Below are 16,406 nucleotides of genomic sequence, written 5' to 3' on the forward strand. Positions count from 1 at the left end.
TTTCAACAATGTAGAATGCAGGGCACGACACATTCAAGGTACCTAAAACATTGCGCCTGACGCTCTCGTTTTCAGTGGAGCCGGTTCCGGGAAGCATGGCCAAGAGCGAGAGAGGAGGCAACCCCCTTACCAGCACATCTCTGGTACCTGTTGAAGTGGGAAAGCGAATGAGGGGACTGGGGGAGCTGTCTTTAGCACCTAAGACCGTCAGTAGATACAGGACATGCATTCATTAGAAGCGAGAGTACAGTCATTTATCCTGTGGGCTAAGGACAGCAAGAAGAGCCATTCCTGGATATCTGGCCACCTAGCGGCCATCAGCCACCACGCCAAGCTCAGGGGGCAAGCTGACCCTACCAAGGCCTTCATGATTAGGGCAGCGTTAAAAGGTTGGGCTAGGAGTGAACCTAAGGCTCCAGACAGTAGATCACCCATAGATTTTCAGACTTTACAAGGGATGATCGATTGGCTGCCCCAAGCAACTAGCTCAGATTTTGAGGCTGCGCTGTTTGAACCCACTTTTGGCATGGCTTTCTTTGGAGCGTTCAGGATTTGCGAGTTGGTTGCTAGATCTAAGAATGACCCGTCAGGGGTGGCACTGAAGTTGCATGATGTGTCTCTCTCTGGCGAGGCACTCAAACTCACGCTGCGACAATCTAAGACTGATCAGCGGGGGGGAAAGTGTTTTGGTTGAACAGCCTAGGAGTTAGCAAGTATTGCCCAGTCCGTTTAGTAGCCGCCTACTTGGCAGCACGCCCGGCAGTGGACGGCTATCTCCTCATCCATGCAGACAGCACCCCCCTCACCAAATATCAGGTGGAACACATTATGCACACATGTCTGGCGCTGTCTGGGGCAAACGCCCCAGGCAGGCGCTTTTGCACTCATTCCTTTCGCATAGGCGCAGCCACCACAGCATTTACAGAAGGCTTGCCAGCGGAGGGCATAAAGCAGGTGGGGCGGTGGCAATCAAACTGTTTCAAAAGGTACATTAGACCATGAGCGCACAATTATATGGTCAGGTCCGACAACAGACAGCGAAGGGGGACATTTCATAGGGTGTTAGTGACATGTACTTTTAATCAATGATGGCATGTGGCCACAAAGTTATGGAGCTGCCAGTACACATCGCCCTGTCTGGCAGCAGAGTGTTGTGTTATGTATTCATTTGCAGTGTGGTGTGATTTGTGTTTAACAAAACAAGTTTGATACATCACATCTCTTTATTTACCAGGAACGAAAGTCTGGGTGATGGGCCACGCGGGTGTCTCCAGATTGGCACAGTGGGCTGAAAGCAGGAGGTGGAAACATGGGTTTTGCAACCCTGAGATCATTTGACTGGGATTCCGGGGCATGCGTTGGAATGGGTTGTTGGGCACCTTGCAGCGAGAACTGGGTAGGATCTTCTCTCCGCCAGACGTACTAGTCATACACCTTGGCGGGGACGACCTACCGGCATTGGGCAAAAGGTTTCTGCTGAGGGACATAAAGGCGAACATGTGCAAGATAAGCAGCATGTTAGGGACATTTGAACTGTAGTGGTCTGAGATCACGCCACGTCTGGTGTGGCATGGGGCACGATCAGGGCAAGCTTTGGAGGTGGCGCACAGGAGAGTTAACAACACAATGCGTAAATTCACCGACCAGTTGGGTTTTGGCTTTATTCGACATGGGGAACTGCACGCCAAATCCACCAGATGCTTTGAGGTTGAAGGAGTTCACCTTTCCAATGTGGGCATGGACTTGTTCCTCTAAGACCTTGAAGAAGCGTTAGGAGTAGCAGGATGCAAATAAGTAGGTGTGCTCGGGTGGGGGGGGCCTGGTTGCGACGGTCGCCACACTTAGGGCTGTGGCGGAGTTACAGGATGATCCAGAGGCCGAAAGGGACTCAGGAGTACCCTATGCAGGAGCACAAAGGGTGCTGAGGCCTAATATCCCTGCAAGATCTGTGCGGTGGACCCTGGGGTGCGACGGCGCACCGTTATCCTACGGGCGGTTGGAAACCTGTACAACCGGGGGTCGCTTGAACGCTCCACCCCTCGTAGGGGGGGTGTGAGCAAGAGGGTGGACCAATGGTTTACCAGATATGGGAGGGGCTATCCTCTCACCACAACCGCTAAGCACCGTCTGGCCAAGACCGCAATGCTACTTGGCCCATCATGTGGTAAGCTGAGAGGGGCAGCTTGCCTTTGGATCATCTGTAAGATAACCCACCATGTTGGCATTGTTTATGCTAATAAACCTGCAACAATGTTTTCCCATCAACAATTGTCTGGTCTGTTTATTTATGGGATATGCATGTTGCTGGGGGGCTGGTGTGTGAGCCGATATGGGCACTATGGCCATGATTATTACGGAGTCTATCTGTATTCCAAGGGAGCCTACCCCTTCTATCTGCCGCCGAACGGTAATCGCCGCCGCCACCCGTGGCCCGCTTGGCTGTGAGCATGGTCTGATGACGGAAGCGGAAGTGCGGCCTGCGAGGGCTGGGACTGATGGCAGAAGTGTTGCGGGGCTCCCAAAGGCGGTTATGTTTGTGCACTTGGCAGCGCAGGGGGCCGAGGCACATCGTCGGTGCCTGTCCCCTGCCGCATGTCGCGAAAGAATGTAGCACAACGCTGCCGCCCGTTGAAAGCGGTGGCCAGCGTGCCAGTTGCCAGTAGTGTTGCGGGGCTCCCAGAGGCGAGTGGAAGCCCCACAGTAACGGAGGTGTGCTTTGCAGCACAGGGGGCTAGAGTCACATTGTTGGTGCCTGCCCCCTGCCGCATGTCGATTAAGAATTCAGCATGACGCCTCCGCCTGGCCACCCGTGGAAAGCGGTGGCCTCATATCCCGCCCACCTGACAGGAGTACCCAGAGAGTTGCCCGCTGAGCCATCTTCTCTCCCTCATGCTACCATCTTTGGGTAAGGGGGGTGGGGGCTTGGAGCACGCGGGGAGGCAGGGCGCTTGTGGGGAGAGAGGTTGGCCTCGTCTTGGTGTTCCTACGGGCCATGCGACGCTGTATGGGCCGCTGTCCTGCACGGCCACAACCGTTGCTCGGGGCTAGCAGTCTCACTATACCTATGCACTATAACACCCCATTGACACCCTCCGCCATCTAGGCGCCGGGACCCGCAGTAAACGGTCCCCTGCAGCGGACCCAGCAGCCTGCATGGGGAAATAGCAATCTGCAGCAAGCGATACCGCACACACACGGAAGAGGAGCGGGTGGCGAGGCACATGGACAGGCCCAAGGCGGCCCCCAACTCCCCGCAATACTCTTCATTTACTAAAACGAAGGCCCTTCCCGTACTGGGCAGTCCTAGAGACACCCCTCACACCTGGCAAACTCGGCATGCTTCTGAAGCACATGTCCCCTCAAAAAGAATAAGCAGATAACACGTGAAGGCCGGACCCGAAGCGCGACTGCCTGGTGCACCGGACGTGACGGAGCACGCCCACGACCCCCGAGGAGACTGCTCCCTTAGGCAACCCCCCTTTGGTGAAAAGGGCGGTGGGGTAAGGGAGGGACGCCCAATGGCATTAGAGGGCTGCCCTCCTGAGTGGCCCCCTACGGTGGCCTCGGGCAGCCGCATATCCTGTGTGTTGCGCTTCTTCACTTTTGCTCTGATTGCTCCAGACTCAATTGCTTCAGCCTTACCATTTCACAATCATACTTTCAGGGCTGAACGTCAAGTCTTTTCTCTGTTTATACAGGACAAATAAGTCAGATGTCGATGCATGTTTGATAAATAAACACACTGAAAGGTGAGTTATTTTCAAATAATCTATTATCTTCAGTTATTTACATAGGTATGAAACATCTTTGCGACCTAAAGTGGAATAAAATATTATAAATACAAAATATGCCAGCAGGTAGAAGAGGGACTGTTATAAATATTTCACGCATAGACAAAAATAGATACACCCTAATATTTAAAAATATGTTGATGCAATATACAACTTTAAACTGATTTACAGAAAATAAACTATAAATTACAAAAAACTGATTTTCAGTCTTTTTCTGTGTCCTAGTACAGTACAGTTCTTTCAAACTCCTGCTGCGCTTTTCATCAGGACTCTCTGGCTGTAAGGGACGGAAGCTAGTAAAAAAAAACAAAAAAACGAAGAAGTCATAAAAGTGCAAGGCAGAAGAGTGGTAGTGATTAGTGACCATCAGTTTTATGGACTCACTGTGGTTTTTAGTTTATCTTGGCTTTAGTGTGACAGGTTAAAAATGGCAGACGGTGTAGTACGTTGACTGTGTGATATAATTCACAAAATGACTGATCACTGTATTTTTTGGGGTACCTACTTTGTCTCAGACTAAGCCCTTTTATTTTGATTGCCTGGATTTGGCCACCCAAGTACAACTTAGTATTGGATCTTTGGAAGTACTGTATCTACAAGGACAGCCTGGCTAATGGATGGGTAAATTTGGATTTTTTTATAAAGTTGGGCCGCCCTTGCACAGTGGCTCCCAATATCAGAAGGTGCAGCGGCTCTTGCCCTGAGAACTCCAATGTGCACTCATTGAGCCTGTATGCATCCACCACTAATCCCATGGATGCATTCCATTTGGAGCGATTCAGTCTTGCCCTTCTCCATGGTAAAGGAGAGGAGCCTATGCTGCACAGACCGGAAGCTGCAATGTATATGTGGCCCACAGAGACTGTATCATCTCCAGCGCATGCAGTGTGACATTGTGGGCCAATCCACTGGTCTCGACAATCAGTCTTAAGGATGCTTAGTCAATGGAACCACAAACATGCGGCCCGCCTGACTGCGCACAGGGTGAATGGCAGATACTCATAAAATCAGATTTTTATAAGCCAAGGAACCATACGAGTTCCAGTGGGACATTTTATTATGGACAGCTGCCATGATTAAGGGATAACTGTCCTAGTGAAACACAGAATAAGGAAACGTCATCATTGTTCCTGCTAGAAAACAGCCATTTTGCAGTCCATTCTTTCTTTTCATGCTCTTCACTACAGAGTAGTAATTGGATTTAAGAATATTTCAACTAATTAAATTGAATGTTTCACACAGTGTGAGTTTCTGGCTTATTAAGATTCAGAAGGTGTTTATCCAGCAGGACACAAAACATGACGTTGTGTTACCATTGTTTATATGAGAGGCTTTCCAAGATCATTCACGACATCTTCACAAGCATAATAATGGACATGTGACTAATCTGACAGAGGCCGATCAAACTGGTGCAATATTTGATATTTGAGACAAGGAATCCTCTTGTAAATCTTGAATATTGTGGAAAGGGTGAGACAGACACCCCTGTGACCTTCTTTTTCTTTACTTATGCCATCCCTGAAACATTTCTTCTTCTACTTCTTGAGGGAGATTGTCTTCCACCATGGTGCTACTCTGCACCAAAACGGCATCCTTCCCTTTTACTTCCGGTGTCCCTTGCCCCTTTCCCTGGAGGTGATACACGGTGTCCTGCTTGGGGAATGCTAAGCCCTTTGAGTCCTAGTTCCCTGCGTCTAGGGTGAAATCCATATGATGACGCGGCATCTATAAAGGTCAGACTTTAAGTTGCAAAGTATGGAAAAAATGAGTTAGCCACAGGTATTACATTTTAAATACTGTAGAGAAAGGATGTATATTAAGCTGAAGGCCTGGCACTAAAATCAATGTGGCTGGTTCCTGGACATTTCATGAAAGAAATAATATTAAGAAAAGTCAGTGGCCACAATTAATCGCGTCAAGTACTCGCTACATTATGTGGACAAGTATAGTTTTTTTACACACAATGGTGAAGAGAACATTAATGCTCGCACAAGTCGGACCAAAAAAAACACGTTAGATGAAACAGATTGAATTTGATGATGGCGCACACCTCCCCATTGCATCCAGTCGTATCTTTCTCTGCGTATGTTGACATCAGAGGCTCTGCTTCGTCTCCAGGCTGCTCCTACTTTCTTTGTGGGATTATACACCTCTGCTTGTCGAGGTGTTATGGCTTTTAAAAGTTGAGCATGTCACAGCGATGATACATTCACCACATCACTGTTACAACTAGGCAAAATTGTTCATAACCAACCTGCAGAATATTCTTATGAAGTTGCCAAAATGTATATGCAATTTCACAATGGCACACATACAGAAAACAGACTTTGAATGTCAGCCTTTCACAAGAACCTAATGGAACTCTCAGAGAAGGGTTCTTTCAATAAAATTCTACATTAGACATTTCCTTCAATTCTACCCAAGAGTAGGACGGAACACTTTTGCCGACCCCATTATCAACCTCGATATGGTTAGTGTGCAGAAATTATGAGGTGCATTTCCATTTTTTTTACAAAATAATCAAGTCGGCTCCTTAATGCAAGCAATCAAGCAGAATCGTTTTTGCAGGGTGACACAAGGGCAATGCAACCCTTGGATTTACCGAGCCACACAGAGCCCCCTTGCGCGGCCCTCTGCATGCGTGGTTTGGCAAATCTGGAGTAACGCAAGGCAGCTCAAATCACCGCCTCTGGTTACTCTCTGCCAGGAAGGCATTACATGCGTGGAGAGTGAGTGCTCCCATGCATCCTTCCATGGTTTTTGCCGCATGCCAAAATTTCCAAGATTAGCAAACCTGGAATGCGTCAATATTGTAAGGCTTCCTGACACAGTTGCAATGAGGAGATATATCTTTTTTTTCTTCCTTGTTGTTTCCTCTTTCGAAGTGTCACACTCAGAAAGAGGAAAAAGCCTCTAAGGATTGTTTTAGTGCAGGAAGGTGCCCCTTCCCTAACAAAAACACTGCCTGTAACGCAGGGTGCATGCGTTGTTGCTAGGCAGCATATAGTGCACCAGGCATTAAGAGAGCAGTCATGTGCCATATGTTAGTAAATATGGCACCTTCCTGCTCTCTTCATTTGATGCAGTGCAGCATATATTGATAAATATGCCCTCGCATGGCGCACTCCTGACACAGAGGCAGCTACTCCGGTTCACATCATGAGAGTACTTAGAGGACACAGGCATGTTTACTTTAAGGACTGTGTGTACTTATTTTCAGTAAGTACAATTGTGACAAGAATTAAAGCTGTGTGCTGCAATATTCTGCTAACTGGATCACTCTATTTTGAAATCAATGGCGTATTGGTTGGTCCATTTTAAGGATTGTGACGCTGGAGCAAAAATGTTGCGACATTTCCTTTTACAAGTTTTGCTGTGCCTAGCGCCCATGGCACTTTGTTCCTGAGATGATGAACTACAGCTTGGGATCCAAAACCTGAGAATGAACTAGTCAGGCTACGGAGAAAGCACGTCAGCACCTGGGAGTGGGCAACAGCAGCACTGTATGCATCACTAGCTTAACGTCCTGAGGTTTGTAGGCTCTGCACCTAAATGCGTCCTGCTCGTAGCATTAAGTGTTATAGAAGTCTTCTCTGGTAGAATACATTCCAGAAAAAAAATGTGTGCCCTACTTACTTCTGAGGTAGATTACCAAGTTTCATTGGGATGTTCTGTTCCAAGTAGAGGGGGATAGTCAGTGGACTTTAGTTGGAAAATGGTTTCCTAATACACTCAATAGGTGCTATGCTCTTGTAAAAAGAGGACCCACCCGTGGTATTTTCTTTACCTGTGCCGGTATCTAAAGAAATTTGGAGAGGTCACCTCACCCACACATTATCATGGCATGCGTCGTCAAAGGTGTCCTCTCCACCTCGACAGCCTCAACCAGTTCTGGAAACATTGCAAATGGGAAAATCAGGGATCTAGATGTAATGTAAAATTTTTTTAGGGTATACCTAAGAGAAGTTCCGTTTATTTGATGAGTACCCTAGATATGATTTAACGTTTTTGTTAGGATGTTTGATGAAAACAAGTGTTTCTTCCATCCTTAATATCTTGTCAAGATGTTTCAGCTTGATACATGCCCAAACGGGTAATCGTCCTTCTTCAGTGCTCTTATGATCCCTGCCTCGTATGCATTCATACCATGCAAATAGAAGAAGCCTAAAGCTCTTATACGTGTTCTTGAAGTTCCCTATACCCACATTTTATGGTTTATAATGTATTCTAGTTTAGAGGGCACCTGCATGGTTAAAGAGAATACCATGGTTGACTCTCCTTTTTACATGACCTTAGTTCTGGTTATGGATATTAGTTGTCTATAAGAAGGGGGTGTAAAGGTATTTTCCCTCTCTGCTTTGGTGTGCTCAAAAAATGGTTCCCTGCCACGAACAGTAAGCTGTTTCAGAGTCATTCTTGAGGTGCAACGCTAGTATTCCCTCTGCACCACGGTGGCACTCAGGCAATGGGGAGAACCTTAGATCAGCAGGCATGACTGAGAGTGTAAGTGCACAAGTGACAGCATTTTTTTATACAGCACACACTGCAAGCTGAGTAACTCTAAAGGCACTTCATTTCATGTTGGGTGTATATTTTGTGCTGTGAAAGATGCTTGCTGGGAGCATTAGGTCCTGAAGGCCTTCGAGGTAGCACCCACGTATTGCTGTTATCACCAAATAAGATGATGATCTTGAACATGTTATTCACTGAGTATGCAGAGGTAGATACCAGAGAGGCGATCCCGTGCAGCAGGTATTTAAATTCCATTGGGATCTAGGAACTGAAATAGGCATCAGCCTGTTCCAAAGTATCATAATAATGGTCTTTAAGGCAACCCTCTCCCTCCTCCCGAAAATAGAAAGGAATAGTTTTTGAAAATGTGCTCTTCCATTACCAGTCTACTCATGAAAGCTGAATTTAAGAAGTTCAGAGAGATTCTAGATCAAACTGCACCTTCTCATCAAATCAAAGGGCTTCTGATGAATCCTGTCCACATTTTCAAAGTCCCTTTAAGTTTCTAAAGTGTATAGCTTATAAACATTGCCAAGGACACAACAGTAAGTCGCTGGATCTGAAACTGGCCCTTTGCATGGTCAAAGAAAGATGATTGCATCCTTCACAACTTTGCATTGCAGGACCATCTACTATACTTGTCCTGCAGATGATCCATGTCAAGGTCCTGCTGAAGCTCGATCCTCTGTGCTTGGCAAGTGGTACACATCAGGTGTACACAGAGGCACATTGACCCTCAGAAAGTTTTGAGTTTTAGCACCTTGGACACGGGTTCCTTTGCACTGGAGTAAATGAGGTAGGAGCCAGAGCTGGTGTTGAATGCTTCCCAGTCTCTGCAGCCGAAGGTTGGGAGGTGGTGGACGGCCACAAATCCTTCGTATCCCTGCCACCTGCAAAACAAATAATAGCCATCATTGTCATCTTCTGTCCTTTGTTTTAGGATAGTTTATTATGGCACTTTATTTTACTGTGATCAAATACATACCAGCAAACCTATCTAACTTAGGAGGATTAAAAAAGCATGCTGGTCCAGCAGGAAATAGATTATTTGGCCGTTTTAATATATTATCTTGTATCAAACAGTACTGCACATGTACTTTATTAATCACAAATTTCATGAGTACCAATTTCGGATAGAGTTGGTGTGAACAAGTCATAATCCTCAAAGCATAAATGATTTGACTCAGGACTAATTTTTGGGCTTCCAAGTTAATTGGGTAACGAAGTCTTAATGACGCCCTTCCAATTCTTAATGTGAAAAGAAAACAGTCTTTTTCCCATATTGAAATGCCTGATTTTAAAATAAAGGAATGTATTCTACAAAGAACTCTTTATACAAGTGGCATCCATTTTCACACCCATAACTCGTCTAATTTGTGACATCTCATAGTACCTAATTCCGAGAGATATGGAAGCATACACATGGTCTACACTATCTCCAAACACACAAGCATATTGATGCATGCTCTCACCCACCCCAGCCCCAGTGCCTCGTGTGTATCCTAGAACAAGACATTTTTCTGCCTCTTCTATAGGATTTAGATTGGTTCTCATCACTGTAACTATGCTCATCCACAAGAAGAGAGAAACGGTGTGGCCTGAAGCGCCACACTCTCAGGGTAGCAGCCCATGTAAATTTGGCCAACTACAATTTAGAGAACATATATTGTGTTGCAATGCTTTCTTTTGGATTATCACAGCTCATGGACTACATAGTCATAGACCCTTGTTAAGGTGGCACAGGAAATGTGGTGGGAAAAATCGAGCCTTTTATGCGCTCGACCCTAAAGTCCGCTAAGAAATAAGAAATTCCTGGAGGAATTGGATCTGATTCCCCAGGTAATTCCTTATTTTGGGGCAAACTTTCACCTGGAGTTTTTTGCATGCTTGCAGCAGTCACAAAACCCTCAATAATGATTGAACACTCAAGTATTTGCTGAGGCATTTGCATCTCCCAGAAATACAGCCACAGCGCCCATGTGCTACGTACCCAACAGTTAGCAGTTCCCTGATCTAAAGCATTGCAAATACTGGCCCCAGGTTACTGTGCGTACTTCCTCTGGTACAGAGTTGGACAGATCAGGTGCTCACCTGTATATCACACTCTTCACCAAGAAGGAGGAACCATCGAAGGAGTTGGCTACGACCAGGAAGGAGTCTTCACCCACCGAAAAGAACTCCCAGTCCACGGCACTGAAAAGAAAATAGCAAGGTGTTAAGTGAATCTAGAAAGAACTAAATGGTTGTGAATGTCGTTAAATGTAGAAATGTCCAAAGAAAGCACAAACAAAACAAATGAGAAATTAATGATTTTAAGATGTGTCTAGAGTCAATCTCAAAGTTGCTTTTAAAAAAGTAGACATGCGGCAGGGGAGATTGGGTGCTTCCAGGAATGTTTTTGCCACTATTTGGCTCAACATATTAGTGCACTGTGTGGATTCTGCAAGGTCATGCTATCACCACTCTCTGCTGTTTGGTCTACATTGCTAGCACATAGACGGTCACCTCCGGGCGACATTCCGTACTCAGAAAATACGGTGGATATTTGCAATGAGTGCAATGGCTCTACAATGCAGTGCCAGCAGATGATATTCTAAGAGCCAGTGTAAATTAAAAAGCATATAAAGACCAGATATTCATCTTTTAAAAACAGAAACAGGGTACATGATGGTGATATTATTACCATCATTTTTCATGTTCATTAATGGCGCTTTAGTGGTATTGACCTAGAGAAGCTTGGTTTACGTGTCTCTTCCCGTACAGGTCTACGTGAGTTTGTGTGAAGAGTGTTGCGTACGTGCATGCACGCCAAGGCTCCTAAGCAGCAGAAAGCTCTTAGCTCTGAACTTCTCTGCAGTCTCAGCGTGAATTCCATTCTAGTGCCCCAGGTGCAGCAATAATTTGTTTTAATGTTGGAAATAAGCTGTTTTTGCTCTTATAAACAGAAAGGAAGAGAAAAAGACGCTGGGCAATCATTGCACCCCTGCCAGGCGAGCAAAGCGTGGCTCGGAGGGAAGGCAGACTAGCAAACAGCCAACAAGCAAAGGCAGCAAATGTGTGTCTTGAGGAAACTGGACCTTTAGTATTTTAGAGTAAAGCATTGGAAAAGAGGAGAGGAGAGGAGAGGAGAAGAGAGGAGAGGAGAAGGGGGAGGGGGGAGAGGGGTGAGGGGAGAGGGTGGTGAGAGGGGGGGGGTATGGGGGGAGGAGAGGCTTCATTAATATTGGCCGGTAACAAGTTAGAAATTACTGGGGAACTCAGTAATTACAGATCAGATTCCATGGTAATTCCTCTTTTTCTCCCGAATTTCAGCTGGAGATTTCAGCAGTCAAAATCTTCTGGTGAAACAAAGTAAGCACTGCTAGAGCAGCCTGAATCTTTTTAAAGATGGTGGTAATGGTTACCAGGCTCCTTTGGAATTTAAGGGACCTCTCTCAATGAAGGCAAATGTCTGGTTGAGTCTTGAATAGTGACTTCTTGCAGCCTGTTGATCATCTGACAGTGGCCTATGGTTCTTCTGTCAGGTTATATAACCTAATTTCATGCTCTTCCTACTAAAACCTTGAGAATGTACTGAAAATGTACGAAACCTGGGAAATATCTCAACCCGGAGAAATAGTATGATTTATGTTCTGTAAATACCTCACCCTCTTCTGATCTACTTGGAATCAGGGACTTAGTATGATGAGATGAAAAAATCAAAAAAGTATTATAGCTATGGCATTCCTGACCTGCAAAAGTGGTCTTCAACCTTATGTGTCATCCCTCTCCTTGTTTCAGGCAACAACTCTTCTGGGGAAAGGCCACAGGCATAAGCCTGATTTTGGCCTGGCCGTGATGTTTGCTCAATCCTGTTGTCGAAGTAACCAAAATAGAGGTGAGCCTCGGAGCTGAAAATCGGGTTGCACTCCTTTTCACTTTCACATCTCCCTTTCAAGAGAACAGGAACAGTGCTTTGGGGTTTTTTCACAGCTTCACTACATAGTGACCTGAAGTGTCCTCGCTTGATTTCCCTTATTCCTACTGGAGAGGATTGGAGTGTACTCCATTCCATATCTCCCCTAAAAGTAGTGGTGCACACAGTTTTAATTGTATAGTTATGTAAAATCTGGACATTTCAGCCCACAGTAGCTTTCGTATTTTGCTATAACAAAGTTATATGTATACCTAAGCTGTTCCTGTTTTCCCTGGCACGTGTTTATTGGGAGTGTGCATCCTAATCACCGGCATCCCCTGATTTGTGGCATCCAGGAAAAACAAATGATGGTTAGGTATGCGGGTTGCCTGGATCCCCATCCAGCACTTCCTGTATCTGGATTCAGATGTCATGGTAATGCTGCTGGAAAGCATGGATTCTCCTACTGAACACTAGGAGGTGCAAGATTGCCCAGCAGGGATTGAATTTGGGGTTGACCATCATGTGATGTGTGTGGGCAGGTTGTCTGCAGAGCAGGAAGAGGCCAGGAATTAAGTTATGCCAGGCAGGGCTGCCCTATTTGTTGGCAAGCCTGGCCACAAAAACATCTTTGGGTGGGTGTGCAGGCTGGCCTAAGCACTGGAGGTTCTTACCAGGGGATGGCTAGATGACTGCATAGTAGCACTAGTACTCAGTTCACTAGAGCAACCTCAAAGTTTTTAAACTGCAGGAGTTATGCTAGCGGCACACTTTGCGTAGCTCAGTAAATTCAGCAATATTTTTCAGATTTACAAGTATTGGCTCTACAGTATTTTGCACACTAGATGTGCTTTACTCCACTCTTCCATTATGAAGGGACTGAGCCGGTCTCCCATATCAGAGGATTAGGAAAGGGGTGCTTCATTCCACGCCCTCACACATGAAAGTAACTTCAGCATACTTTAATGCATGGCACCTTTATTAGAGTACCGGGGATGTGCTTCCATTTCACCCCCTCTGCCCCCTCCCGGATCAGACGTAGACAGAAAACATTTCTGGGCATTACATTAAAATCAGATAGCTAAAAAAGTACCCCACATTTGCTAATCAGGGAAGTTTTGAGCTTGCAAAGACATGCTATATAGGTGTTTTGCAAGGTATGGGAGACTGCTTGCATTTGTACTTGCTGCAGACAATGTTTGTGATAATATCTGGGATATCAACAGTAAAAACCAGCCCATCAGACCATGAAACAGGCCCAAACAGTCAAAAAGCGGCCTACACACTGGCCTGTCAGACCAATCCTCCTGGCACTTCCTGATAGCCCTACAGGCCAGTCTGCACCCTCATGAGGTGGCAGGAACTGACATGCTATACCTTCAAATCTCCGTTATACAACTTTTGAACTGCTTTTTCACCAGATACTACTTGTTGGGTGAAGATGAGAGAAATTATTCTCCCAAGTCCCACTTTGTATATGTTTTGTGCCTCTCACCATAGCAGGAGCATGCATGTCCTCTGCGCCTGTGACTATAGGAGATATGTTCTGTTATGTTATTTGTAACATGCGCACTCTACGCTGTCTTGTTTCTGAGGTTGCCACGTTATATTATTTGTAACTCCACACCACAAACTGGCCTGTCTCTGGGCATGTGGTGAGTGCTGATAGCTGCTGCATGCCATATTGTGTGTACACATTCCCCCCTCTGAAAAGTACAAGGTGCAGATCTTCACTCAGCTGTTCATTTCCCTCACATGAGCATCATCCCATCTCCATGGGACATTCAAACCGAATGAAGTGACACGTCTGAGAAAAATGCCTGCCAAGTGACTCTCTGACAAAACCTAGCACTGTTCTGATCAAAAGTGTGAGGTATTTTTCCTGTGAAATTAGTGCAATGAATTAAAGATAACTAAATTAACTAGAAGATGAGGAATTTCCCTATGGGATTTCCAAATGCGTTCTGTTTGACTAAAGGACAGACACCAAGATACTCCTTCATATCATGAATAACCTTAGACTCTAGACCCCAAGTTGTAGGCCACGAACTGAATTGTCACTCAGTATTCTTTACCAGCACGCAGAGTTAACAGGTTTTACCTTGATAGCAGAGTCCCTAGATATTCAGAATCATTAATTACCCGTACTGCAACAAAAGATTAAGAGCTTGATTTAAAGTTTGACACTATGGGAGAATGGAGCTCAGGTAAGTGTGTTAGGGACAGGAGTTTGGTTGAGTAGGCACAAAGGAAGACGTCTTGTATGGCCTGTTGAAGTGACCAATATCTGGTCCATCACTATATTAACAATTAACTTATTTGCTGCCTTGCGGTTCCCTCATTTGGCATCCGGTACGACAGCTACTTGCACCCTTTGGTGGATGAATCTATTGTTAAATGCAAAGTTGCATCATCCAAAATACTGTACAACTCTTTTGTTTTATCCAAGACCTGCATTTCTTAAATGTTTTGTAGCAACACTGCCTTAGTGTTACTCATTTACTGATAGCTGTATCTAATGTGGACATTCGAATAATTGCTTTAAGAAGAAAAGGCGGGGGTCACATGTTCATGCCCTAGGAAACCTTATGTACAATAAATACACATCATGCAACGTTGGTATACAAAGCAAACAGCAATAAAAGCAAAATTCTCTATAAGCACAGGAAAAAAGTCCCTGTTTTTTCACTGTGCAAAAAAATGTGAACACCTATAACCACTATTATTTACAAGTTTTGAAAACACCGAAAAAAACCACCCGGATTCCCCAAAACACAGATATTGAAAACTGCAGATTCTATCAAAATGGTAACATATAAGGTAAAAATCGATACTTCTGAGACAGACTGCTTCTAGACACAAAGGGGCCTATTAGGATGGCGGGCGGACTGTAGTCCGCCCACCACCCTAGCGGTGCTGGGACCGTCTGCCAGTGGTACGGCGGCCCGCACCGGTAATTAGGATGCCACCGCCAAGGTGGCATCCCCCATCCACATCATTGTGGCGGGAGGTGCACACCGCACCGCCCACCACAATGCTGTGGCTGCACATTGTGCATTTGCATGCACAACGTGGCAGGCACCGCGTGGTGCCTGCCACGTTGTGCATGCAAATGCAGGGGGTACTATAGGTACCCCCCTGTGTGCACCCCACACCCCCCGACATCCTGGGGGCCCGCAATGGGCCCCTAACTACGCACACCGCATGCCTTTCCGCCACGGAAAGGCTGCTTCCCGCCTGTATAGTAATATGGGTGGCGGTGTCTTGCAGACACCGCCATCATATTCAATCCTTTTCCGCCCAGGCGACTCGTCGACCGGGTGGAAAAGTGGCGGGTGGTTTTCCCGTCCCCAGCAGTACCCCCCGCCATCATATTATGGCGGGGGAAATGGGAGGCGGGCAGCAGATAATGTCGGGCGATCGGATGGCGATCCGCCTGACATTATAATAGACCCCATAGTATTCCAAAGAAAAAACAGCTACAGAAAGGAGCTAAAAAATGCAAACCACAAAGTGTCTCTGAAAGGGTTATTTATCATATTTAAGCCTCAGTCCCACTGACTTCTAATTTAAATGAGGGCGGTGGTAGGTGGAAGCAGAAGAGGAGTTACCTCTGATGAATGAGTACAGACCAAGCACCACAGCGTGGCAAAGCTGCATGTGTATCTGGAGTGGGCTAAGATGAGCAGTGGTTACCTGAAGGTGAGAATGTCTTGGAACTTGACAAACATCTGGGCCGTGATGTTGAGCTCATAAATGACCGAGTTGATGGCATAAGAATTGTTCTGCACCAGGGTGCCGCTGTCATAGCTGTGACTGTTGGCCACAGCCAGGAAGATCCGGTCATGGATGCGGAACACCTCCCAGTCTGCAGCGCCAAAGGTCTATGGATAAAGTGATAATAAACATTAACTTCAGCATACTGGCATCAACAAAGAGAGGCCTGGCCATACTGTGCAGACTTCTGAACATGGCACCAATCGGTTCGCTGAGGAATGACCGCATTCATCGTGGTAACCATTGATCACAATAGACGAAAATATAATAGCTACAGCAATGACATTCAACTAAAAGTATATTTTCAGGAAATACATATGGCTCAGCAAAGTAGGTGTTTACTGCTAATATCTGAGGTGTGCTTCAAGTCACAAGTTTGAATTCTGCTCGCTAACTCATCCTTCTACCCTTCTTAAGGTGACAAACCTCAT

At 45.9% G+C, this 16,406-nt stretch overlaps 1 protein-coding gene across 1 annotated transcript in view; it reads right to left on the bottom strand.

Annotated features, from left to right (window-relative positions):
• Nucleotides 1–3,767: 3,767 nt before the first annotated feature.
• The window catches only part of TSPEAR (thrombospondin type laminin G domain and EAR repeats), a 134,399-nt gene continuing 121,760 nt past the window's right edge, over nt 3,768–16,406 (bottom strand). The window contains exons 10-12 of the mRNA XM_086955511.1: nt 15,895–16,082; nt 10,395–10,496; nt 3,768–9,193 (exon numbers count right to left, since the gene is read on the bottom strand). Of these exons, the coding sequence (XP_086811637.1) occupies nt 9,040–9,193; nt 10,395–10,496; nt 15,895–16,082 (444 nt within the window). The 3' untranslated portion in view covers nt 3,768–9,039. The remainder of the gene's footprint in view (nt 9,194–10,394; nt 10,497–15,894; nt 16,083–16,406) is intronic.

Source organism: Lissotriton vulgaris, chromosome 2_1, assembly GCF_964263255.1.
Source record: "Lissotriton vulgaris chromosome 2_1, aLisVul1.2, whole genome shotgun sequence".
Lineage (NCBI taxonomy): Eukaryota > Metazoa > Chordata > Amphibia > Caudata > Salamandridae > Lissotriton > Lissotriton vulgaris.